Raw genomic sequence first — 12834 nt, forward strand, 5'->3', positions numbered from 1 at the left:
TAATCATTAAGGAGTACCAGATAGTCACATTGCGAATTCACTGGTATTCGGTCTTAGAAGCTGAAATTGATCGATTTGTCAACTTATCGCTGATTCTAACAAGACTACATACAAACGAGAGACAACTTGTCTCTTGATTTTCGTCGGTCGATTGATCTATGTTGTCAAAATGAGGAGGTGGCTTCTGCACCTTCTCTGTCAATGTTCGGCCATAGCGTAATGGATTATACTAGAATGTTTACAGCTGAGTAATGAAAAGTACTGCAGATAATCACTTAAGCAGATATGAACATTGGTAGAAGATACTTCTGTAAATGATCTGCAATATTGCTTCTATCCTAGTCTACCAGTGTCATTTATTCCGGCATTACCCGTGGCTCTGTACATAACCAGAATATATACATACATATATTCGAATATTGTTGGGGAATGAAGGATTTAATCTGAAATAAAGACATAGTAATACGAACTGTGGATCACTAAAAGGAAATAACGCCAAATTTACACTACTTTTTTGAATTGGTAGTTGCACGTCGTACGTAGAGCTTGCAATGTAAAGAGAATTTGAGTAAATGGTGTTCAATCTTATTCGCCTGAAATGGGGGATACTTTTGTCTCTACTCCATCGGCTCTCAATATCAGTTTCTCTCATTTGGAACGAATGGATTTGTATGTATTCGTGTGTGTTGTATTTGTTGTAGTATGTGATGTATTTGTAGGTTTTCTTTTATTGTATTTTATCTCCATTAAACAAATGCTCCACTGTGGTGTTTTGTTATCGTAGAAATACGTACGTACGTACGTACAGCAACAGTACGGTGCGGTGCGATGGGATTGGATTGGTATTGTTGTTGAGTGAGTGTAAAAGTATCAGCAGCGTACCAACCAACCAACACAACAATGTACAAACATGCATACAGACAATACACAATCGTTGTCGTCTCAGACGATGATTATGACAGTTTTTACACATTGTTGATTCGGTTGAGGTTGGGGTTTATTTTTGTCCGCTGTTTATGGTCTTCTCTAGTTGGCCTAAGTATGCGGGACTGAGAGCGTGTATATCGCGGTGGAGTGTACAGACACAGCAAAAACGAAAGAAAAATAAAAAAACAGAAAAACAAACAACAAAAAGAAAATAATAAAAAAATAAATAACTTAAATCCAAAAAACACACACACAAAAATGATCTTTATGTATTTCATTCAATTATTCTCAACCGATAGATCAATTTAACTTATCAAATGCGATCAAATTGTGTTTTTTTTTATTAAAAATCATGTTCGCTTTTTAATTCGAACATCGAAATTCGGAAAATTGTGAAAATTGTATGTGATTTATAGTGATTTTCAAAAAATTAATGCACATTCAAGTAAAATTTTAGACGTACATATGTCGTACATACACACATATGTATGTGAAAACCTACATGCATACATCCAAGCATATCTTATCAATTCATAGTGAAATGAGGAAAATACACAAATAATATAAAAAACAAGCACGTGACTGTAACAACTTGAAGATTACGCAAAACAGACAACGAAAACCTCAAACTTCCATGTATAAAAAGAAACAAATAAGAGTTATTGAGAATTTTTCGAGGTAAAGTTTGTTAATTCAACAAGTACATGAATTTCAAATAACAAAAACGATCACATTTGTACAAACAAACATCCACACAAACCTCTAAACATTCAGACCGACGTCTATTGAAGATTGATAATTGATGATTGAAGTTGAAATTTTGTAGGCAATTGAATGACAACAAGTGATACAAACTACAAAATATTCAATTCAATAAACAATTACAATTTCAATGTTTTTGTAGTTTTTGTTTTATTATTAATTTATTTTCTCTCTAAACAAATTCAAATAATAGACACATACAGACGCTATCTCCACACACACACAACCACACATGCATATGTCAAAGTGACAGCAACACTAAAACCCACAATTATTAATGCAAAATTATCCATTCGCCATAAAAGCGACAGCAGCAACAGCAACAACATCTAAATAAATAGAGTAAATAAAAAATGCTGAAAAACAGAAACAAAAGCAAAGTAAAAAATAAAAATGCAAAAAAAAAAACAGTTTAAAAGTCAACCACAAATAACACGGCTGGCAGTAGCGACAGAAGAAAGAAATAAAACAAAATAAAAAAAAATATCTATAAATTCCGTACTTTACGGTACGAGTTAATAATGCGCTTTAAAGGTTAAAGATACAAAAGCCGTAACACCTCGATACATTGCGACGATAAATACTAAATAAATACATACGACATACGTGCATACACACACACACACACTCATACTATGTATCCACACAGATGCGAAATTAAACACACAGATACTGATTTATTTCAATGCTTAGAGGTGTGTGTTGGGATCTGTTTGGCCTGTTGTATATAAATATGATGACATATACACACACACGTCAAAACAATGATTTTTTCCCTCGCCAAATTAAGAATTCATTTTTTTTATTTTATTTTTTTGCAAAGTTCACAAGTAAAATGCAACGTTTAAAGTTCTGAGGTGACCGTTAATAAAAATTTAATTATACAAAGAAAATTATTATATTTAATCTGTAAAATATTAATCATCTGTTGCATTAATCACCGACACCGACACTAACATTGACGACGACTGACTGCAATGTTTAACTAAATTATTGGATTCCCAGGCACATTCTCAACGTTTTAACGACACACATTGGTGACAATTGAGAAACTAAAAAAATTGTGATTAAATATGATATTTATTCTAAACCATGGTTGATCTCACTGAAAAACCATATAATGTTGGTAGATAATTATTTTCAAATTTCCAGTATAGATGTTTATTTTTAAGGCTACACAGAGAAATCAGTTTTGTTGTGCCAATCGAATTTATTGTAATAACAAAATTTTATTTGTTTCAAACGCAAAGTATCATTATGACTTTCTGTGTGATGGGAGGAAACCCTTATTGGTATTATTTTGTAAATAGGTATTATATTTTTGGTTCTGTTATTCATGGTTGTGTGTTGGGATAATTTGTGTTAATGAAAATTTGATTCAAATCGGATAATGTCAACCCGTGCCTCATCAGTTCTAAAGTTTGGAGATATTTATCAAAATATTTAACCTTCGCTTTACCAATACCCACCCGGGTGACCACTTCGTTTTTATTGGTTTAATATTTTTTTTAATTTTGTTTCGATTTAAATGAAATTTATACTCACTGAACAAATTTTAGAGTTCTATAGAATTTAATAGAAACATTTTAAACTTTTTATAAGGTTTTTTCGATTTTTTAAAATTTCGTTCGTCACATATATTTATAGAAGCGCAGTACATGGGTATTGGCAAACCATGTACATAAAAAACCCTTTGGTAATGCGAAGGTTAATGATGTTTTCTGTCAAAACAAAGTTGTCTCAGCTAAAGCACTAACAATTTTGTCTTAACCACTCAATTACTCTACTAAATGTTGACTTTAGAAGTATATGAAGACAATAATTTATCAAATATAGACAGAGGGTTAAATATAACGAATTACACCATTTCCAATTGTATTTCAGAAATTTCCATTTCTAATTGTATTTCAGAATTTTCCAATTGTATTACAGAATTTTCTATTTGTATTTCAGAAATTTGCATGTATTTAGAATTTTCTGAAATACAAATGGAAATTTCTGAAATACAATTAGAAACCTTTTAAGTATAAATTAAAAATTCTGAAATACAAATGGAAATTTTCTGAAATACAATTGGAAATTTCTGAAGTACAATTAGAAATTTCTGAAATACAATTGGAAATGGTGTAGTAATCAAAGGCTCGAAAGAATTAATTCTTAATTCAATTTTCAAAATCAAATTAAATTATTGAATTAATTCGCTGTTTTAATTCCTTTTTACTTCAAACTATTGAATTCATTCCTTTCATAATTCATTCTTTATCAATAAATTCCTTATTGTATTATCAAAGTGTTCTGATTCAAATTTTCTTCAATTAAAATCAATTCGAATTAGGTCAATATCTCTCATAGTTTTGCCGCACCTGTGTTTAAAATCTAAGAATTTCGGAAATAAAGCAATGTTTCACAAAAATGTGCTCAAAATGGCATTATTTTATACTGTTGCTTAGTTTTAATAAAACAAATTCAGAATATTATTACTGAATCTATGTACATATAAAATTTATGCGGCTTGGGGTTAACATTATCCGGCTCGACTCAAGTTTTGCAGTTTTATACCAAGTATCACACTAATACGACACGCACTCCACGAAATTCGAAAAAAAGTAAATTAAATCCAAATAGTAATAAACAAGTAAAGTGTCTAGTGTCAAAATATTCAAAATATCAATTTGCAAAAGAGACGAAATATAAATAAATGTTTACGTGTCTACGTTGTCGAAAATTCTAAAAGTTAAATAAATGCACCACACATTTATTTCTATGTCTAATAACAATAATAAAAAAGTAAATGTTTATGGGAAAAAAATCTAGATATAAGAATCATCAATATTGTTTATAGAGCGTGTGCAAATGTCAAATGATCTTAATTTTAATAAACAACAACAACTTAAAACAAAAATACACCAACATTCACAAATGCAACCCCACTAATACACACACACATTTGCATACAATTCGAATAAAATAAAATATTAAATTGAATGTTTGCAAAAACAAAACCATTAACAAAAAAAAAACAAAAAAATACAAATAAATATTAAACGAAACTTGTTTTTTATCTTTTCATTTTAAAGGTACAGCTTCAGTGTAAAAAAACGCTAAATTAGTCACACTGAAAACCAAAATTAAGATAAATGTCAAAATAACGCTTTACAAACAATCAAAAAGACAATTCTGTCAAAACTTAATAAATAAATGTTTGAAGAAAACCTGATTTCAAACCAGCAAAACGGAAATTAATTCAAATAAATCCCAACTGAAATATAACAAAACAAAAAAAAGGGGAAAAAAGCGAAATGAAATAAATAAATAAATTTACATTTTAAATGTTACAAGAACAACAATAAAATTAATAATAACAAAAGCAACAACAACAAAAACAATATAAAATAAAAACAAATAAGTACATTGACATTCAATTCATAAAAGCAACAACAAAAAGTTTAAAATAAAAATAAAACAAAAATTTGTTTAAACAAAAACAAACAAATTATTATTGCACATAAAGAAAATAAATCATAGTTTATTAGTGAAAATAAAACAACAAGAAAGATATTCAAATCCATTCTATAATGGGCTATAATGAAGGAAATTGATACTGAGACTTCAGTTATATGGCCATCATGGTGCTATTCCGGTAAGTTGCTCAAATCCATACATAAATATTTATTAGAACTACTCTGTTAGATTATTTGTGGAATGCAAAAATATTCTGTTACAACTAAATCTAGACATTAATGAGATTTCGGTCAATCCAATAAATATTTATTATTATACCTAAGTACAGTGAATGCCACTTAAAATCGTACACCATCGTAGTCAAATTTTATTCATTAGTTTTAGAAAGTTGATTTTTTGGAAATATTTTAAAATGCTATTTTTATATTGTGTGTGCTATTACCTATTAGAAAATTGGGTATAATTTTAATTGCCCTTATCCACAAATAAAAAAATTGTGTAAGACTGTCAGTGCCCAGAATATCAACGCTTCATTTAAAATCGTAAAGGCACTAAAATATAGCAAATGATACCCTACAAAGTATTAGGATTATTTAATATTAGCATTTTTTTTTTAATTTTTAAAGTTTTAATTATAATTTAATATAATTGTACGAATTTAAGTGAAATATGAATTTTGTGATGTTCTTTAATTTTCATCAATATTTTTTTGTTGAAATACATATTTTTTGTTCCAATTAATAAAATGACTTTTAATTTTTTATATAATCACCAATTATTGCCTGTATAATATCAAAATATTTTAAAAAAAATATGTTGTACGATTTTGAGTGACACTCACTGTATATGTATATCCAGCTAAAAATTTAATTACTTCTTAGCGAATCAAATTTTCATCACATTAAAAGTTCGAAGCAAGTGCATATTTTATTGTTTTTAAACGTTATGTGAAACCCAATATAACTACAAATTAATTTTATTCAAATCAGCATTGGCTTTAAAGTTTGAAATGCGTTTACAAGGGAAACAAAAATATTAGTATTAATTATATATTAAGTTATGATTTTGCTAATAAAGGAACCGTAGTTTATACACAATTATATCTTTTGGAGATTAACTCTATATCTCCTTTGGCTCAAAATGACCCACAAACTGTATTACTGCTAAAATTCGTAAAAAATGCAAATTTGTCAGTTTTTATAAAAATTTTGCTGCTAAATAATCAATTTTGCAATAGAATGCAAAAGAATCGAAATGTGTACGTAATTTTGGTTGTAATGAGATATAAAAGACAAAAATTGGTTAAAATATGTTAAAGTTATTAAAAAATCCCCAGGCCATTAACTTGTCTCAAGCCACTAGAACAAGAAATGTGGGAACAAAATTAACATATTTTGAGAAATATTAAAATAAAAGCTCATTTTTACATAAAATACATTCATATCAACTTGTATATGAGTTTTTGTCTTCGTAATATAGTCTCAAAGTTTTACTAAAATGTTAACCCTTTAACATAACCTTGAAAAACAATTTTAACCCTGAAAACTATCTTGCTGATCTTTTGAAAATGTGTATGCAAGATTCCCCAGAACATTAACGTGTCTCAGGCGAGTTGAACAAGAAATTTAGTAAAAAATATTAACATATTTAGAGAAATATTAAAATAAAAGGTAATTTTTACTTAAAATATATCCGTATTTACTTGTATATGAGTTTTTGTCTTCGTATGATACCGCTAACCTATTCGCATTTATGACCAACAAAATAATTTTTTTTAACGGCAGTTTAAAATCTCCATTTTGAAATTTTTAAAAATTATGTTAAACAAATTTCAGAATTTTTTGATCATCACATTGGGATTTATTGATATTATAAGAGGGAATAAAAATGTGAAAAAATTATGTTAATACATCCTATAGTTTTTCCGTACCTGCGATTTAAATTTTGCGATTTTCGGGAAAAACTATTTTTTGGGCATTTTTGGCGAATGATACCAATTTCCTTACTGTTATGAATTTTAAGTAAAACCTATACAGAATCTTATAAGATAGATAATTCTAAATATGCTCTGAAAGTTTTACTAAAATCGAACGACTTTAACCCTTAAATCGTGAAGGTCAAAGGTAAAAAAAAGCGAAATATTATAAATTTTAATGAAACTTGCGACAAAAATGTGCAGTGCAAAAATGTAAAGTATCCCTTAAGGGATGCACTTGGCGCCAAAATAACCCTCAATTTGACTGTGTTTTTCGTGATTTTAAAAGTTTAGGGTAATTTGGACCCCAAATGCTATTAAGTGTTAATTTCCATTTATGAGCCGTTATTGCAAATGCTGGACTTTATGTTAATTTTTTCAAGTTTCTTTAAAATCGGCCCAAAAATATTTAAAAATTTGGCCTTTGACATTCACGATTTAAGGATTGCCGTTTTCCGAATTTAATAAAACTTTCACGCTATATTCAGAATTACCTGGAATTTAATATTCAAATCTAATACAAATTGAATTAAAAAATTTTTTATTCATGCAGATTTGATTTAAAAATTCACTTAAGCCTTTTTGTAATAGATTTGAATTGAAGAATAATTGAATCATTCACTACATTTTTAAAGCTATTTTGTAATGGATTTGAATAAAAGAAAATTTGAATGATTCAATAAGGAATAAATTCTAAAAATAATTAATTCTCAAAGGAATGAATTCAATATTATTTAAAGTACACTAATACCCCGGTTTGCGAACAAAAAAAGTTACTTAAATAAATGTCTTAAATATTAAAAATTGATATCTTAACAGAGAGCATGCTCTGTCTCTCTGGGCCTTTCACTTAAAGTAAATAATCGTATTTCTTAATTTCCCGATTTATGAATGGTATATAGTGATAAATGTTGACATAATTCACGTTCTTGCGACCATTACTCTTATGCTCCAAACTGGCAATTAAATACTCCAAATAGGCTCTGGAAGTTTCGACGCGTCGCTAATTGGGCCTGGAGAAATGCGACGTAAAACAGAAACGACGCAAAACGGAGCACGATTTTCCATACATTTGCATTAATTTTCATTTAATTGGTTCCTAGATTCAATATTTTTGCTGAAAAAATAGATTTTTCAATACAAATATTTTCATATTAACGACGAAAATCGAAGTACTAAATAAAATATAATCACTAAAAAATCGCAAACAAATTCCACAGGATAATCACACTTGCGAGTGTTGTTTTTGTTTTCACATAGTTTTTTTGTTGTAAATACATTTTTCTATTTTGAACGACAGGATGATCTGTCCTTCAGAATTGGATTTCACCGAAAGTCATAAAATTATAATGTAAAATATTCCAGTTTTTTTTATTGTATCAAAATATTAGGAATATATACGTTTAGTGTACAAATTTTGAGTAATTACAAAAAAAAAAGAATATTCGGAATGATCGGAGTTCACTCATACAAGGGCCGTCAAATCAGCAACCACTGCTGTGACAATAACAATAACAAAAACTAAAAATTTAACATAGATTTATATAAATTTTAAAAATTATGCAAATCTGACACTGTGCGCGGCTTAAAAGGAAATCTAAAACACACTGATCCAATTCGAATATTCAACTGTCATTTCAATTTGAATTTTACATCGTGAATAACAGTTTAGCACCTCATCAATGTTGTTTGAATGTTTTAGATCAGTCTTTAATACATAAAGTATAATATAGATAAAGATGTGTGTATATTGTATATTAATATGTTCGCATTTGCATATGTGCATAAATATTAATCTGAGATTTTAGTCTATTTTTTACACAGAGAAAACAGATTCGTGATAGCAACCGAATTTGTTGCCAATCGAATGATTCTACCTTAGTGACCGAATTTTACAGTTGTGACTACAAAAATTTAGAAGTGGTAACAAAATTTTGGTTGCTTTAACCGAAATTCTTCTTTAACAACTGTCTTTCTGTTGACAGAACCGAAAAATTCTATGTGTGCAATCGAATCATTCGATTGGCAACGAATTCGGTTGCTATCACGAATCTGTTTTCTCTGTGTATCATTAGTAAAATCGTGTATCTTTATGATTCTCCAATAAAAACCATAAAAGAGCATTAAATTTACAAAAACAAAAAAACAATGATATCATCGCTTCTATGAGAGTTCATTTTTTCAAAACTGACTTGATTATTCCAAGTATTAGGACACCAATGGATCTATCAGAGACAAATATAGAAATGAGCAATGGGTGGATTTGTAACAAAATATAGGTAGTGAAATTATTGTAATGGGTACTCATTTAAATGCTTAAGTTTTCCATTTGTGCCTATTTTAAATTTTGTGTGTAAATTTTGTCCATACATTCATTTGCGAGAGTGTAAAATTGCAGAGATTGCACAGTTTGTGAAATGCCTCACAAGCGTTTACTTGAGGACCCTTATAATATTTTTTGTTAAACTTTAGTTTTCCTAACACGCTGTTGTCTCATACCCAAAAATTAAATATTTTATTATATTTAAGTTCTAAAGTTCATCACTCAGCACTCAGAACGTACATAAACAAATATATCAGTTTATTAAAGGTCATTTTGTTCCACATACGTATAAGTATAAGTATGTACTCATATTCTTATCAGACATTAAGAAAATCTTATCATTCCAGTTCATTTGAGGCCAAACCAATTATAACCATAGAAGCAACAAATAGCTACTTAGAGGCGTTACATTTTTATTTTCAAATTGGAATAAACTAGATTGGCAATTTCGTCCAGTCTCTAAAATGGTGGAATTTACTTATTTAATAAATGTATGTTTAAATACTTTTAATTTTTAAGACAAAAATGATTTTGTTGCTGGGTTTCGAAAGATCCAATTTTCAATGACTCTATCGTATAGATCCTTCTAAATTTGAGCGATGGCCTGGGTTATCTTGACTTAGAGAGGATCGGTTTATTGACATAGACCTAGCAGAGAAATTGCACGATATTGATGGCCATCCTGGAAAAAGCTAACCTTGATAAAAGAAAGGTTTTCATTGATCTGTTGCCAAAAAATGCGCACCAATGACGACTCCTTCCAAAAATCCCAAACTAAACAATAACTGTTTGTGGGTACATTGCCATCTGGCGAACATCGTGTGGATTGGCGTCGCACGGTGGCTCATATCTGAATTTCATCGGCCAAAAGTCCAACTTTTTGTTAACTTCGATTTCAAAAATACTATTGCCATTCAATAGTAAACACATTGAAACTAAGGTAGCCAAAAAATTAGATAAAAATATTTTCAATTGTGTGCGTGACATGCTGTTAAAGTCAAATATTTTATGTCATTTTATAAAAATGTAATTTTTGTAAATTTGATCAGAAGTAAATTATCATTACTCGCAAACGTTATAGATAATTGGATGATTTTTCTTTTGTTATGTTGGTAGGATAATAGTCTTTAAGAGCTAATATGATTTGTCACTGTACCGTTTATACCTGATGTTTTATTAATTTTTTTCTCAGGTACTATATTTTATCCAAATTTGAATTTCAGTGGAATAAAAGTGCTTAGGGTCAAAAGGGGTTAAACAAATTTTACTACCAGGAGAAAGTCCAAAGTGTGCTCTTTAAGCCTATATATATTTGTTGACCTGTTTTGACCTGTTTGTTGAACACTTTTTTCATTTGAATGAAATTACACCCAAATTTTTGTTCTATTTTTATTTTACTTGTTCATATGACTGGCGCAAAGTACAAGTCGCAATTTTGAAGATATTGCGATAAAATTTGGCACATACATTTTTTTCGGCCCGAGAACGAAGTCACCTAGCATCCATACAAATGTTCTCCCGAAATTATACTTTATCGGTCTAAATGGTTAATTTATATATGTATCTACACAAATTTTGCTCCAAATAAGTTTTATATAAACTGAATTAATGTCACCTAATTTTATGATGATCGGTCCATTATTACTCATAGCTCCCATATAAGACCACCTTCCACTTTCTCTTAAAAATGTTGGTATAAAAATAAAATTCAACAGAAATTACATTCATATAGACATAAATTACACGACCTAATTTCATGACGATCGGTCCATTATTAGTCATAGCTACCATATAATGCCATCTTCCGAAAATCATTCACGAAAATAAATTATATTGTAGGGTATTATATAGTCCAGCATGGCCGAACATACTTCCTAACTTGTTTTTATCTGCTGATAGCTTTTTTAACAAGTATAGCTGATTCAAAAAACAAAAAATTTCCATTTGCATACTAAATGCTATACAAAAATTAAAAGTTCAACTTTAACCTTAAATTGCGCAACAGCTGAACCGATTTTAATGAAATTAAAACTGGAGAAAAATTCAAGAAGTTATCTGTCCACCAAAAAAAAAATTTCTAAAATATCTTTATCGGTTCAAAAGTTACAGAGTTTTGGCCGATGAAAAACGAAAATGAGCCACTGTGCGTCGTCTCATATACTGGAATTTAGCTTGTTAACATATTCATTCCTTCAAAAATGAGCCTAAACGCTAAAACTGATAAATTATCCATTGATGAACCAAAACAACATTGTCATCACAGACTGTTAAAATTCATATTAGCTTTTTTAATTGAATTTCACTAAGTTTATGGGTAAAAAAATCCGTGCCTTATTGAAGGAATCACAGGTTTTAGGATACAAAATTATTTTATTTTACAACATAGTCTCATATGAGCTCTATGCATTTTGTCCAATGTTCTGCGCTTTTTTATTCCTTCCAAAAAACGAAGTCATCGAAATATGTATTTTTTGTGAGAAGATTTCATCGTTGGAGTCAAATCTCTTTCCGCCGAGTCATTTCTTCAGGTTTGGAAACAAGAAATAGTCACTTTGGAGAATAGGACGGAATAGGTAGCCTAATTCATGGTTTTTTGACATGGAAACTGCTGTGTGCAGTACCGATTTGGGCACCCGATTATGAGTAAACACGACAGCCATCTTGCGGATACTCAAGTGATCATTCAAAATTGAAACCACTGAGCCGTGTGAGATGCATATGGCTTCCACAATCTCTCGCACTTTCAATCTCCGATCGGGCATATCGTTATTTTGTTCAATAGTTTCGGTTGTAGAGACCTCAAATGGGCGTCCAGAACGTTCGGCATCTTCCGTGCTGGTACGGTCACAACGTAATTCAGTAAACCACTGTTTTACCATTGAAATTGATGGTGCTGAGTTCCCATAGTATTCATCTAGCTTAGCTTTTATTCACAAAATATTTCACTTTTTTCCAATTTCTCCTCAAGTCACGAGGTAGTCTGCTATCAGTGTAGGGTTGCCAGATGGGCTTGATTGTCAAGCTTTTTCAATGCGTGTCAAGAATCAAGAAAAAATTTCATTTGTCAAGCTAACAAGGAATTTTAGAAATTTTTCCATCAAAGTAATTTGCCACGCCAAAAACATTTGTTTATTTTTCAAAAATATATATAACTTTTGACAATTAAAAATATTGAAAATAAATGTCAAGCTTTTTACCAATTTCGATCTGGCAAGCCTATATCAATGGCTGTCATCACAAACTAAATGACGCAGCGTGTTCAAATTTAGGAGTCAACTGACAGATGGAAATTAGAAAAGTCACGGACTTATTCACCCAACCTCGTACTTATAGTCACAAATAAACAGCAATATATGCATGTTGGTGAGTATTTAAGAAAATATAT

General features: G+C 29.7%; 1 protein-coding gene across 6 annotated transcripts in view; it reads left to right on the forward strand.

Moving 5' to 3' along the window:
• Window positions 1–878: 878 nt before the first annotated feature.
• Samuel (SAM-motif ubiquitously expressed punctatedly localized protein) overlaps window positions 879–12834 on the forward strand; it is a 114445-nt gene continuing 102489 nt past the window's right edge. The window contains exons 1-2 of one of the 6 annotated variants that reach the window (XM_065501422.1): window positions 879–1039; window positions 4767–5329. In XM_065501422.1, the coding sequence (XP_065357494.1) occupies window positions 5275–5329 (55 nt within the window). In that variant the 5' untranslated portion in view covers window positions 879–1039; window positions 4767–5274. The other 5 variants (XM_065501418.1, XM_065501419.1, XM_065501421.1 and 2 more) reach the window with 5 other exon arrangements.

Source organism: Calliphora vicina, chromosome 2, assembly GCF_958450345.1.
Source record: "Calliphora vicina chromosome 2, idCalVici1.1, whole genome shotgun sequence".
Lineage (NCBI taxonomy): Eukaryota > Metazoa > Arthropoda > Insecta > Diptera > Calliphoridae > Calliphora > Calliphora vicina.